General features: G+C 42.2%; 2 protein-coding genes across 3 annotated transcripts; one reads left to right on the top strand and one right to left on the bottom strand.

Moving 5' to 3' along the window:
• Window positions 1-87: 87 nt before the first annotated feature.
• rprd1b (regulation of nuclear pre-mRNA domain containing 1B) lies at window positions 88-7,713 on the bottom strand. Of its 2 annotated transcripts, none has more exons than XM_076740846.1 (8): window positions 7,394-7,713; window positions 7,031-7,229; window positions 5,759-5,888; window positions 5,508-5,641; window positions 5,005-5,126; window positions 4,650-4,776; window positions 4,055-4,230; window positions 88-2,855 (listed from the first exon to the last, which is right to left on the bottom strand). In XM_076740846.1, the coding sequence occupies exons 2-8, from the start codon at window positions 7,179-7,181 to the stop codon at window positions 2,706-2,708; spliced, it is 990 nt and encodes a 329-aa protein (XP_076596961.1). In that variant the 5' UTR covers window positions 7,182-7,229; window positions 7,394-7,713; the 3' UTR covers window positions 88-2,705. The 2 variants fall into 2 exon arrangements, with proteins under 2 accessions (XP_076596961.1, XP_076596963.1); XM_076740848.1 differs by having other exon boundaries at window positions 7,637-7,711.
• Window positions 7,714-10,278: 2,565 nt separating this feature from the next.
• On the top strand, window positions 10,279-13,754 carry tas1r1 (taste receptor, type 1, member 1). The gene is made up of 6 exons (XM_076741870.1): window positions 10,279-10,463; window positions 10,600-10,915; window positions 11,026-11,796; window positions 11,890-12,108; window positions 12,346-12,466; window positions 12,832-13,754. The coding sequence occupies exons 1-6, from the start codon at window positions 10,279-10,281 to the stop codon at window positions 13,752-13,754; spliced, it is 2,535 nt and encodes an 844-aa protein (XP_076597985.1).
• Window positions 13,755-14,232: the final 478 nt, after the last annotated feature.

Here is a 14,232-nt window from a genome sequence, read left to right as displayed (position 1 = left end):
GTTTAACCTTAAGTCATATGATCTAACAGTGTGGGTCTGATGCATTATGTTGACTTCATGCAAAGTACACACACAGTATTAGTTCAAATGGTTCCAGTTTATTGGCTTCCACTGAATCACTTTCATTACAGAAAAACACCTGGCAGCACAGCATGATTCTGCAGAGAGAAACATACCACACAGCGAGTAGGTAACAAACTAATATCTACAGTGAAGCACACCTGGGGCAAAAATCCTGAAATCCTTCCTGGTGTACAGTGGTTGTATTGAACACTTTGTATTTATTTTAAAGATAAATTCTATTTCAATCCAGACTGATCCAAAAAAAAAAAAAAAAGAAAAGAAAAGAAAAACAGGCCAGAACTCTTCCACTCTTTGTTCATTAAACTTTGATGTTTGTCACCCAAAGACAGTTGATCTCACATTGAGGGTCAATGACTGTAATGATCACATCCACACCTTTGGTTTAACAAGCACTGCTGAAGCTGTTGATTCATGAATGTTTTTTCCTGCTGTTTGAAAGGTTTTGCAGCAGCATATCTCACCTGAGCTTGTTGCCTCAGCAGGAAAGTTACAGCAACTGTAATCTTTACCTTTAAAAAACACTCCATTTCAGACCTTTTACCATGAAACTTCCCAAATCAGTTTTTCTTCTCAGATGAACAAACAAATGATGCATGTTGTTGTGGCCTTGGCAGAAAACTCTTGTTCAGAAAATCTACCGGTTGTAGGAAATGATTTTGGGCTTAAAGCTGCAGTAAGGTGAAGAGAGCAGACCCTCCCTCTCCGCTGCACTCATGCCCTGCCTCCAAGCCCCTCCAACCAGTAATGTTAGCCTTAGCACCAGAAACAAGCTAACTCTACCCAGCCGCTACATCACAGTTGCTAACATACCGTACGTGCTGCGTAGTGTTACTGTAACAATCACCATATTAGCTTTCTGGTTATTTGTTGTCTTAGCTGTATATTCTGTTGTTTGCAGCGGCGGTACGGAGAGTTTCTTTGCGGGTGGCTGTTGCTCCACCATAGCTCTCACTAGCCTCCTGACGCCGCTCACAGAGCTGTTTGACTGAGCGGCAGCAGGCAGCATGAGCGGAGGGAGGAGGGGTGTGAGTAGTGATTGACAGATGTCAGACATGCCCTCAGGCGCTCCTCTGGCTCTGATTGGTTGTTTCGTGTCGGGCAGCAGCGGATTCTTGCAGATCGCAGTAGGAGCTGTAGGTGGGACCAATGGAGGCAGTTTTTTTCACAGATTACATGTTTCATGTACTGCTGTCTGGGCACAGGGACAGTTTTAGCAAATATGACAAAAAATTACTTTTATACAAGTTACCTACTGCAGCTTTAACTCACACTTCCTGACATTAATGCTCAGTTAAGGGATTTGTAATGTGGTTTGTTGCTGCTACTTTTTACTAAAATATTTCATCACTGGACATCTACACACAGGTGGGACTTAGTAATATGTATTAATTATTATTCATCAATTTAATGTTGTGAAGCACTGAACACAATTTTCTTTAATACTTAAAGAACATATCTTAAAATGACAGTTCAGTTGATATCACGTTGTGATATCTTCATCTCATCTACTTCTTTCCTTCTTCCTTTATTTCCATATTTCCCAGCTCTACACACACTAAAACTTCATGATATTTAACACTTTTCTTCCGTTTTTCGCAACTTTTTTTTTTGCTCTCTAAGCAAATGAGTTTAAGCGTTTCACACATTTTTTTTCATTGGAAAACAAGCTTTGTTTAGGATCGTTTCCTCAAAATTTCAGGATGTTTTGTGAAACTCAAACCTTGACTAGTACACACTTTGAAACATAATTAGCTTTTCCGTATTTTAAGCATCTGTCCAAATGAAAGCCTGAAAACAAACGAGCACACTGAATTGTGAAGTGTTATTCAGTAAATGTTAAAAAAAAACAAAAACACTTGCAACCAAGGACATGAACACCACAGCTTGTACATTGACTTGAAACTATGAGGATGAGACTGTCCCACAAAACCTATTTAATCAGCATCTCTCTGACACGTTACTGAAATGAGCGTGCTCGGTAAAAGCTGTCAACCACGAGCGTTCATGAGACATCCAAAACGTGCACTGAACCCTATCAGATATCTCCTCTAATTGTACACGCACACATCAAAACCACCTATCGAGACTATGTGTCAATAAAAAGCCCCCAACTGAAAGCCAAAAAATAAAACTAATGAATGGTACATCCTCTTCACAGTGTAGTCACAACCTCTGAGCATCGTGAGAGCAAGCGACCCACCTCTGTTCACTGAATCCAAAATATACCACACAGAGAAACACTCTGACGCATCCTGACAACCAACATTTATGTCTGCCTAGGCTTCTTTACCCCACCCCTCCTCCCAGATCACTGACATTTCCAGCGTTAAAAAATAAAAATAAAAACAAACAATTTCTTTCCAAGCTGGTGGAGTGGAATCCTCGTCGTTCGAGCGAGTGGTGGAAAAATCCAGGCTGACAGAGTCTCTGTTCTCCTCTGCAGAGCATTTGGATTTCACCAAACCTTCCTTCTGATGTCCCGTCCTCCCTCTTGTCCTGCGGGTTTGACCACATGTGTCGCTTGGCCGGAGACACAGCTAGAAATATTTTGTGAATCAAACATGGAGCCGGGTTTGGGTCGGTGAGGAGGGCAGGGGGCAGTCTGTCTGGGCAGAGACCTCTCAGTCGGTAGAGAAGAGGTCTCCGGCCGAGGGGAGCGGGGCCAGACCGCCAGTCACGTTGGGCAGGAGGGAGAGGTCAGGGAGACTCTGGATGTGGGACTTCAGCTCTTTCCTAACCTGGGTCACCCTCGCCAGTTTCTGCTTGTACTCCTGCAGAAGACAAGATGACACAGCGAAAAATGATTAGTTATTTACAAATTAACCTGAAACTGTTTTTTAAAATGTTACTGCAGCTTTCTGGCATGTTTGAAACACGTCTTGGTCACAGTACGTGGCTTTAACAGAGAACTGAGGTGTATGACAATGTAGGTCTCATTATGTAGTTCTGGCCTCATTTCCACCTGTTGTTATTATCATGGTACCAGAGTTGAGTTGGTTTTGCCAGTTCAGTCCGGTGTACAAGCTTAACTGATTGTCTGTGGTTTGATTTTATGCAAACCAACTGAGCTTTTGTCATTATGAGACATTTAAATTAAAAAGTAGCCTATATCACTAACCTCTGCCAACAGCGTGAAATTCAACTCGTATTAGCAATATGACAACCGGAATAAAGCAAAATTATGTTCATTCATGAGTCATGTGCAACACCTGGTGGTAGAACTCTGTATTACTGGTCCAGTCGAGTATTTGGCTTAATATCCGAGTGAGTTTGAAAATGTCCAACCTTCTCTGCCCTCAAAGTAATTTCTGAAAAGATGTAATGTTCATAAACACAAGCAGCTAGACGACCAGAGAAGTTGAAAACAAGCTCAATTAACTCATTTTGAGGTAAAACTGAAAGTGGATGCACCTGAGATGTAATAATGTCAGAATAATAATGGCTAATTTCAAAGGAAACTGTGTAAACTACTGTACGTACAGCAGGTAAAAGCTAAACCAGGAAGTCGGTCTATAAAGTGATGGACGTTTACAACATACAATTGTCTGGTTATGATGTAGCCGTGTTTGCAGAAGCCCACAATCAATAGTGAGCACAATGTCAGTGAAAGGAACTGTGTCTAAAGCTATGAAAACAGGAAATAGACCTGAACTGTAAGAAACCAGATTTAAAATCAGGCCCGAGTGGTTGATTAATCAGCTACATTAAACCATTTCAGACTCCCAAACGCCTTTTTCGTGCCAGTTTAAACAGAAAATAAGTAAATGCCAGTGTGCTTACTGAAAAAATGTAGACACTGACTCGACAAAGACTTTCTCAGAACAGTCCAACAGTTAATTGAAAACCTTCTGGAAATGAGAGTGCTCATTAAAAAGAGATTTATCACTCATCATGAAAAACTTCTGAAACAGATCCAGACTCAGTTCTCTGCAGGCAGCTGACTGTCATGTTTGTGTCTGCGGTGTCTTGCCTCTAGTTTCTTCTCCCTCTCCATGAGCGCCTCCCTCTGGCTGCTGATGTATTCGGTCAGCATGCGTGCCAGCTGCCTCCGGTCCTCCAGCTCTGCAGCCAGTCGGCCGTTGTACTCGGCCAGCAGCAAACACGCTTCATCCACCGTCTTCGACAGCTTGTCCGCTGCATCCTTGTCTAGATTGGTGGCAAAGTGGGTTTTTAAAGTCACAGAATATGACATTTTGTCCTTTATTGGTCAACATGTATTGCTTTATAACCTGTGCTTATAAAAGTTCTATACAAACAAAATTCTTATAATTACTGTGAGAATTCTCATAATGTGAGCGCACTGCACACTTCAACATCATGTGAGCAGCTGGTTGCTGGTCACACTTGTGTGTTTCATTCATTGTTCTTCACCACTCATCTTTTTGACTTTCTATTGTTTGTCCGTACAAGGACAAGAAAGTTTAAAATCTAACAGATAAATAAAAGTCAGAAGAATGTTTCAATAATGAGGAAAACAAAACCACTGCAGAGCCATTCTAAACAAATATTCACATAACTAGTCCAAGAAAATTCATTTGTGATGAAGCTGAGCTCTCGGGTCTCACCTGTGATTTTCTCCAGCAGGGAAACATCCTGGACCTCCTGCGGCAGCGAGGCGATCTTCTGACGAACTGCAGCGTCACCTGATGCAGCGTTCTCCAAGTCCTGCAGGGCCTTCACCAGCTCCTCTGTCTGAAAGTGTGTGTCAGAGTGTGTTTGATGGGAACATGGGGAGAACATTAACAGGAGTCAAGGAGGAGTGCAGAAATGATTGGGAAGGAGCCCATGTGACAGAAGATACGGTGAGAGAATAACGTTGAGGCAAAAGAGAAAGGTGAGGAACACAAGCAGTGAGAGGAAATATTAACTGTAAGGGAGGGTTTTTTTTTGTGCCATTAAAGCGAAACGTTGGCTTCCTACCAGTTGAGTTGCTGTGGCGCTTGTGCTGCGAGGGGAGCCGTGGCTTCTGTAGTCGTCATCTTCATCGTCTTCGTCGTCTTGGATCTTCTGATAGGTCCGTTTAACAGGTTTCTTCTCTACTTCTACAAGTCACCATAACAGCAAAACACCTACATATTACCCATGTCACTAAGTTCTGTGGTTACAGATACAAAAAGCTAAGTCTGTCAAAGTGTCCCCCAGTATGTAAACTAACACCATCACAGTTTCTAGGATTTTCCTGCTGTTTTAAGAAATGAATACTAGGGGTGGGCAGACATCTTAAATATCAGTAGTAAATATATATATTCAGAAGCATCCTATCAGTGAAGCATTTACCTCATAAATCACACCATACTCTGTCTTTAACAACAAAAACTATTGGTATGCATCGACATCAGTACTCCTTGTTTTACTTATCGCCCATCAATAACAAATACTGTATGTATTCATGGACAGATGAAACAAACAAATGAAGATCTGACCTGAAGGTCTGGGGCTGTTCGAGTCTTCTATGGCCAGTCTGAGCTGCTGTATGAAGTCGCCTCTGTAGAGGCTCCTCTCCTTCCAGATGTTCAGCAGTCTCTCCATGTGCTTTTTACAGCTCTCATCTGCCTCCCTGCAGTGAGGCAGGTGAACAGCAGCATACAGAAGAAGATGAAGAAGAGGAGCGCATGAACACACACTGTCTACACAGAGCACTACCTGCAGCACACAGTGGTCACATCATATCTACCTGGCAACATGTGAGCAGGCGTCGACGAGGACAGTCTCAAAGTCTTTGGTGAACTCTGGTCCTTTCTTCTTGCTGTTCTGGATGACATCATTGGCCAGATACAGGAACGTCAGCTTCCTGCTGCTTTTCGCTGCAGGACAGATAAAATCAAGATATTTCAAGAATTAAAAAGAAACCGTCGCTCGTACACAATATCACCAAAGGTCAATGATGCAGCCCACATTAGTTTTCAGTGAAGTTAAAGCTTATATTGTTAATATTGTTCCTGCTTTTCTGAAACATACTTGTCAGCTGTACTTCAGGAACTAATTCCCCACACTCCCAGTACATTTTGTCAGTGCAGCCACAGGCATAGTGGAGTGACAGGTTTTATCTAGCCTCCTCACTGAGTAAAGAAACAGGTTTTGTGGGTGTGCGCCAACCTGATCTTGCTCGATTCAAGACCTCTAAACTGCTACCAATCTCAGATTTGTTCAGCCATTCAAACGTACATGTACAATCCTCGTGCAATTCTCAAGTTTGTCATTAGCGATATTATTACCCCCCCTTTTGTATAAAATGTGCATATATACCGCTGATTTCAATTTTCTATTTTGCATTTTATTCTATGTCTCTTTGCACATCTTCCTGATACTATCGTTGCTGCCTGTAACCCTCATTTCAGCTTCAGGGGATTAATGAAGTGATATCTCATCTCATAACACACAATCAAAAAAAAACAAGTCAACATTACCTACTGCCAATGTGTTTTATTGTGCCTTTTCCCTTTAGTAGTTTCAGTAATAATGACTATGTTTTGGCGTCTCCTGTTTTTCAAGTATTATATAAAAATACCATTACCAAGTACAGGTGGTATTACCAAACATCTTGTGGTCACAGCCTCTCAAACTCTGCACTCCTTGCTTGTGATAGACACTCAGCATTATTTGTGCCATGCATATCATCTGGATATAGATTTTGGGATGTTTTCTCTCCCTTGGTTAGGAACTGGAAAGTCTGGCAGACGAAGGCTCAAAGAGAAAAGCTTAGAAAACGCTCAGGTTTGAAATGAGAGACGCTGTTTTCTCTTTATATCAAATGTAACCTGTTATAAACCAATAAGTACACTAACAGTCACTCTGCTGTCTCATATCCCATGTGCCACACTGACACCCCTAATTCATCAATGGAGTTTCACGTGACCCATATGGTGTTTTGTTGCTCAAATCAAAAACATATATTGACACAGCACGAACACAGTGTGCAGAATCAGTCAGTACTGACAGCTCTCACCCTTTTTCAGCTCTCTGTGCCACACTTTGACGATGAGGGCCGAGTGTTTGCGGTGGTGGATGATCCATAGAGACAGAGTCTGCACGCTCTGCTGCGAGCTGCTCAGCTCCGTCAGCTTCTTCTCCAGGGCCGACTCAGAGAAGGACGACATGCCGGCGTTAGGAGTGGGTTTCCCCCGTGAACCCGACCGACCCCCGACCTAGTTTGGAGAAACTCGCACTGTCATTAAAACTGAAGTTGCGTCGCTAACTTACAAACATGCAGCACTAAACTGCTTCCTCCCGCCCGCTTCACCTCACGTTATGTTTTCTAGCATCGTGCCCTTTATCTCACTGAAATATTGAGCAAATCTGTGGAACAAACCTGCAAGCCGTGAGCTCGTTTGTCACCTGCTGCTTCTTCACTGTCTACAATGTTTGTTTACAGACACGGCTAACGTTAGCTAGTCGCGCTAAGCAGCCATCTGCAGAGCAGTGCAGCTCCGAGCTAAGCCTGCGCTTAAACCCGAGTTTAAATCAACAAAGCTCCCGTAGGATTCGTGTACAATATGTCCTCGATGCAACAGCGTATGAAACTAAACAGCTAAAGACCGACGGTGAAACTCACAGTTTGCCTTTGCTTGTCTAACTACTCAGGAAGATTCCTTCGAAAAAATGGCAGCTTGCACTTTCACCTCGACATGTGCGTCGCACAGTAGTGACGTAAACAGATCCAGGCGCCATCCCCTTTGTTCAGAGCCGCAAACACACAACACAAAACAATAACTGACAATAACTGACAATAAATGACACTAAAAGCACATTCAGTGAACGTCAGAGTCAGCTCTCAACTTGTTTGATGATGTTTTTGAACATCAAGTAAGTTTTGGACACATACAAACAATCAAACAGTAAACTGAGTAGTTAGCAATAAACAAGTCCCATGAACAACTGCAGCTTCTATATATTTCCCTTGCACTCATTGTATCACTGTAAAACACTATGTCTTTATTACGACTTATATATTTACTCCATTTAAAACAATCGATATGATGTTTCTTTGCACATCAAAGCACCATGTATTCAGCTACTGAAAAATATCTGCACGTTTGTTAGTAGAAAAATTGCTGAAGAACTGATGCAGCCTGTTTGGTGAATAAAGCAACATCGACATGTGCTTTGATTTATAAATGTAATACACATATATGTGACACTAGAATTTTGTTTTTATGTTAGGTCTCTTTCTTTGGTTACTTTTTGGGGGTTTTCTCTCCTTTAATTGATAATATAGCACTTTATCTAAATTGATGACTATGGAAATATTATGAAATATTCTGAATATGAATCATTGATTCACTCTCTTAGAAGGACGGGTGAAGGACAAAGAAGTCTCATAGTTACATAAAGAAGTTAATTTATTGTTTATTTATCCTGAAACTGGAACATATTAATATATGAACTTGTCTCTAAGTGGAAAATTAGATAAACAAAAGCAGCAAATAATAAATAAATAGCAATCATTTTTCAATAAACCCATCACAAAGCTTGAACGATGCAAATGTTTTCACTCAAATCTTTGTGTTTGTACAGACGTGGAAATTTACATGTCCATTTGCCTCCATAATACTGCGGTTGACAAAATGCACAGTATTCTTGTCAAAACAATGGGTTTGGGTCCTGCACACAGGTAACTATCAGGCAAATTGTGTGTCACTACAACAGGTGTGTTTTGAAAAATGAGCCTCAAATATCAACCAAAATGCAAATTCAGCTGCACCTGCACAAGCTCTCGTCATGATGGACATTTTAAATAAGCTCCAAAAACACAGGTTAAACTAATAACATTAGTTAATGAAAGCTGTGGTCCTTTGTAGTCCCCCAGTCAACCTTGCCAGTAAGCCAGCATGCACAATACCAAGCCCCTGAAAGTGAGTCACCTCAGTGGAATGCAGTCATGTTTAATGTAATCAATTAACCTGTGCTTTTCCTGCTCTGACAAGTTTAAAAAGACTGCCTGGAAAGTCACACTCGCTTTTACCACTGCTTCCTCTATCTATGAGGGATTCATCAGTGCATGAAATTACTCAAATGTCAAATGTCTGAGAGAGCTCTAAACTTTTGTGTGTGAGCTTTAATTATTATGGTGTCTGACTCTGTCATTGTCTTTCAATGAAAGATGACTGACAAGAAAAAAGCTATTTCCTGAACTAACAACTTTCATTTATCAAACTTTTTTCTTATGAATTAATTGACCACAGATGTGAGACAAGATCATTCAATGTGGGGGTAAAAAATTTGGAGGAACATCATTTCTAAAAAAAAAAAAAAAAAAAAAAAAGGTACCAAGCTAAACATAAGAAAGAAAGCAAATACACTCCTTACAAGGAAAGACGTACATATAAAGTATGATTGGAAATGCCTGTTTCTTTAAAACTAATCCATAGTTCAAATTGTGATATTAACTACATAAAAAGTCAGACCTAACTGCTGTCATGAAGGTTAATAATAAAGTTATTAATCATCAATTGTTGTTTGCTCACAAAACGTCATGTTTGTCCATGATAGTTTTGAAATATTCAAATGTCATCTATTTCTACGTGGAAAAACACTTTTTGAAATGTATTTAATCAGGTAAAAGCCTAATGGAGATTACAATATCTTTTAAAAGAGGGACCTTTTGCCAAAGAGGTCACTGATGAAGGTCTAAAAGCTTGACCTTTTAATAACATCCTTTGCGCTGGACCGAATGTGTTGAGCTCTTCTTTCTCGAGATTTTATGTTTTTGGCCTCCTTGAACTTTCATATTGTGTCATGTTTGTGGTGATCCTCTCAAAAGTAAAAACAAAAGAGATCTTGCAAAAATAAAGACAGCATCGAGGCAGCATCATGTTATTATCCAGTTAAGGCATGCATAAAGATGACTCAGTACTTTGATAAACTCCAACAACAGCTTTACGACGAATGAATCTGCACTAAGCCACTAACTGTCCGTGCTTGCTCTGGTTTACAGTTGTATGCCACTTGTCAAAGATTAATGGTGAAAACACCGGTCTCCTTTTTCATGGCTTATTACATTTATGCAGTTCATTTTAATGGGAGGGAAACTCGACAGTCACACAAACAAATAAGCATGGAAATAAGATTCACTCAAGCAACACTCCCCAGATGAGATGCAAAAGTGGTCCTCTCATCTGTCCCTCCATCGAGCCACACTTCCAAAGACACTTTGCAAGCCACACACACAAGGTGAGGTGAAGGTGGAGTGTAGACATGTTTGGTGCTGTGTTTGTGTCCTTAGGCTGGCTGATGCTGCAGTTAGCTGATGGGGAACTGGATTCCATCTCCCAGAGACAGGGGATGCAACTGCAGGGTGACTACTCCATCTCTGGACTCTTTCCTCTCCACTACACAACTGAACAAAGTAGTAGTTTGCCTGCTTTGGATCCATGTGATGAGTGAGTTTTATTGTTTTACTAAATGTCCACCTCCAGTGATCAAGTGTGGTGTTCTGGCTAGAAAATCAACCCAAAGATCGTTATTTTTTTTAATCTAGAGTTTCACTTGATGAGTCATTAATTTTCCATTTTCTAGAGGTATACCCAACCAACACGGATTTCACCTGTTGCAAGCCATGAGATTTGCTGTAGAAGAAATCAACAACAGCACCGGACCGAAGCCTCTTTTACCAGGAGTGAAGCTGGGCTATGAGGTCTACGACGGCTGCTCGGTATCGGCCAGTGTCCTGGCCACACTGGACGTGCTGCAGCGTCAGAGCCCCTCTACATCTGGGACAGAGAGAGACCCAAACTATAACAACAGTCAATGGGCAGTGGCTGTGATTGGTCCAGACAGCAGCAGCAAATCTTTCACCCCTGCTGCTTTACTGGGGGCCTATCTTGTACCACAAGTAAGTTACAAGCTAGAAAGTTTTAATTATGGCCCTTCAATTGTGACATATTCCACATGACATGAAAAGGCAAAATACATCATTCCTCTCATGTTCTTGCTTTATTTTAGATATCTTATGAGGCATCAAACGAGATGCTGAGCAACAAGTTCCTCTATCCGGCCTTCTTGCGCACAATTCCCAGTGACAAGAACCAGGTGGCAGCTATGCTCCAGCTTCTGATACGGTTCAACTGGACCTGGATTGCTCTTATAGGCAGTGACAATGCCTACGGCCGGGAGGGAATGCAGAGCCTCTCAAAGCAAGCACCAGACCACGGCATCTGCATCGCCTACCAAGGAGTCATCCCATCATTCAGAGATGACACAGTCCAGACCATGAGGTACATTGTGGAGAGCATACTGAAGACCCAAGTCAACACCATCGTGGTCTTCTCCAGCAAGACAAAGCTCCGCCACTTCTTCCCGTTTGTCATTGAGCGAAATGTGACAGGTAAGGTATGGATTGGGACAGAGGACTGGTCAGCGTCCTCTCTTATATCAGGGTTACCTGGGATCCACAACATCGGCACTGTGCTTGGCGTGTCCATCAAGTACACAGTCATGCCTGGTTTTGAGGAGTTTGAGAGGAGAGTTTTTGAGGCCTCAATGCAATACAGTGACACCCAGGAAGTCTCTAATGGTACCACAAGCTCAGGCACTGACTGTCTACAGAGCACAGACCTCTACACTCTTGCCAGGATGAATTTTCCTCTGGAGAAATATGATATCACCTCCTCCTTCAATGTGTATCAGGCAGTGTATGCTGTGGCTCATGCTCTGCACCATGCACTTGGTTGTGATTCTGGAAAGTGCCAAAGGAGGACAGTGCATCCATGGGAGGTGAGATGATGTAAAGAGAAATAACAACTCTCAGAAGCACTTTTTTCTCTGTTTGTTTCTGTACGGATGTTTACTTTGTCCTCTCCACCACAGCTTCTCCTATGGCTTAAGAAGGTGCGATTCTCTCTGGGCAACACCTCTGTGTACTTTGATATGAATGGTGACCCACCCACAGGGTATGACATCATTTGCTGGATTTGGAGAGGGACCCACTGGTCGATCAGGGAGGTGGGCTCCTTCAGCCCAGATCCCATTGACCTCACGGTTGATGTTGATCAAATTGAGTGGCACAACACAGGAGATTCAAGTCACGTAAGACCTTTTGAAGTATTTTTGAGTGAAATGTTGGGAAACTTAAAGTTTTTAAATAGCTGATTCAATGCAAACATGGTGCAGCTATTAGAGAAAAATCCACACAAGGGTTTATGAAATTATTACTGAGACATGAACAAGATGGAGATTTGGAGATTTGGATCTCAGTGACACGACCTGATTAAACACATATTATATAAGCTACAACCGTTGTCAAACCCTGTTGTTTGTGTCTAGGTGCCGCTGTCCATCTGCTCTCCACCTTGCCCAAAAGGCCACAGGAAGCTGCAGACAGGGCAACACACATGCTGCTTCGACTGCCTGTCCTGTCCTGCTGCTACATTCCTCAATAAAAGTGGTAACAAGAAATAGTCAAAGCACCAGAAAAATATTCTGACAAAGAAAAGAGAGAGAGACCGAGAGAGAGAGATCACCTTCTCCTCCTTTATAATTTTTGAGTATTGAGTTCCTCTTGAAATGACAGTAGTATTTTCCAGCTGTTGTGTGTGAGAGTGACCAGCAGGTGGTGCTATGAACTCACATTACAGAGTGTGAGTTCTCAGCACCCTCTTTGAAATGGGTCACTTTTCCCAACAGCACATAACAGATGCGTACAAAATGCTTCTGTGATGTTTCTGTTCTAGATCATAACATGTTATCTTGATGACTCACCAATGTTTAATTGAAAATTTTTAAAGATTTAAACACTGGCCTCTTCCTCAGATCCCACTATATGCCAGAAGTGTCTGCCAGAGGAGTGGGCTCCAAAGAACAGCGAGCAGTGTCTGAAGAGGACTGTCCTGCTGCTCGCCTGGGACGACCCTCTTGCCATCGCCCTGCTCTTCTTTCTGGCCAGCTGTCTTCTCATGACCTCCAGCTCAGCAATAATCCTCCTGCTCAACCTGAACACGCCTGTGGCCAAGTCTGCCGGAGGCCGCACCTGCCTCCTGATGCTGGCAGCCCTGACTGCTGCTGCCATGAGCTCTTTGTGCCATTTTGGCCAGCCGTCTCCTCTGGCCTGCATCCTCAAACAGCCTCTATTCAGCTTCAGCTTCACTGTGTGCCTTGCCTGCATCGCTGTGCGCTCCCTCCAGGTTGTCTGCATTTTTAAATTTGCCTCCAAGCTGCCTCCGGCCTATGACAAGTGGGCCAAAAATCACGGGCCAGAGTTCACCATTTTCCTTGTGTCCATCACCATTGTGCTCATATCTGTGCTGCGCATGGCCCTCAGTCCTTCCAAGCCTTCCCAGGATCTTAACTTCTACATGGACAGCATTGTGTTAGAGTGCAGTTACACCCTCTCACCTGGTTCAGGCGTCGAGCTTGCCTATGTAGCGCTGCTCAGCATCCTCTGCTTCACGTTCAGCTACATGGGCAAAGACCTGCCAGCCAACTACAATGAGGCCAAGTGTATCACCTTCAGCCTGATGGTGTACATGATCTCCTGGATGAGCTTCTTCACTCTCTACCTCATCAGCAGGGGGCCCTTCACCATGGCCGCATACGTGTTTGCCATACTCTTCAGCGTCATGGCTTTCCTTGGGGGCTACTTCCTGCCTAAAATTTACATTATTGTCCTGAGGCCACAATTGAACACAGCTGCCCATTTTCAGAATTGTATTCAGATGTATACCATGAGCAAATAATGATGTTTGTAATTATTTCAGATGAAAAGTAGTTGAAGTGTATTGATGCAGGCCGATCAGGTAAAATAATAACAACAAAGGTTGACTTTTAAATGTATCCAACACTTGAGTGTAAACTGTTAAGCATGTGTAAACTGTATTAGATTGATCTCAGTAGGGAATCAAGGACACTTCAGCACTCTAGATACCTGAAGATCCAGAGTTTTGAAGTGTCCTTAAATGAAGAATTTACCAAAAGAAATGCTTTGTCTTTGAGACTGGATGTGTATAGAATCCATTTCAACTCATCTCAGAGCCATTCATACTAATTAAATATGAAAAGCCATTCAAAAGTCCATTGAAAGTGAGGAAAAAGTGTAAAGCACAGGCGTAATTAATAACATTGATGATACTAATTTCAATAATAGTTCTGTTTTATTCAAGAATTCCCTTAAGTGACAACAGTGTGATCCTGGTTATAATCAGGTTTGCTGGCTAT

The sequence above is a fragment of the Chaetodon auriga genome, chromosome 10 (genome assembly GCF_051107435.1).
Source record: "Chaetodon auriga isolate fChaAug3 chromosome 10, fChaAug3.hap1, whole genome shotgun sequence".
Classification (NCBI taxonomy): Eukaryota; Metazoa; Chordata; class Actinopteri; order Chaetodontiformes; family Chaetodontidae; genus Chaetodon; species Chaetodon auriga.
Note: the sequence above shows the minus strand (reverse complement) of the source record. Positions and strands in the feature narration are given on the sequence as shown.

What these genes read in the sequence shown, in the direction of transcription:
- rprd1b (XM_076740846.1), bottom strand. Translation starts at nt 7,181, where the DNA reads ATGTCGTCCTTCTCTGAGTCGGCCCTGGAGAAGAAGCTGACGGAGCTG. An exon ending in GAACAGCCCCAGACCTTCAG is followed by an intron (nt 5,127 to 5,507) that starts GTCAGATCTTCA and finishes GGTGACTTGTAG; the next exon opens with AAGTAGAGAAGAAACCTGTT. An exon ending in AGAGGGAGAAGAAACTAGAG is followed by an intron (nt 2,856 to 4,054) that starts GCAAGACACCGC and finishes TGTCTTCTGCAG; the next exon opens with GAGTACAAGCAGAAACTGGC.
- tas1r1 (XM_076741870.1), top strand. Translation starts at nt 10,279, where the DNA reads ATGTTTGGTGCTGTGTTTGTGTCCTTAGGCTGGCTGATGCTGCAGTTA. An exon ending in GCTTTGGATCCATGTGATGA is followed by an intron (nt 10,464 to 10,599) that starts GTGAGTTTTATT and finishes TCCATTTTCTAG; the next exon opens with AGGTATACCCAACCAACACG. An exon ending in ACACAGGAGATTCAAGTCAC is followed by an intron (nt 12,109 to 12,345) that starts GTAAGACCTTTT and finishes GTTTGTGTCTAG; the next exon opens with GTGCCGCTGTCCATCTGCTC.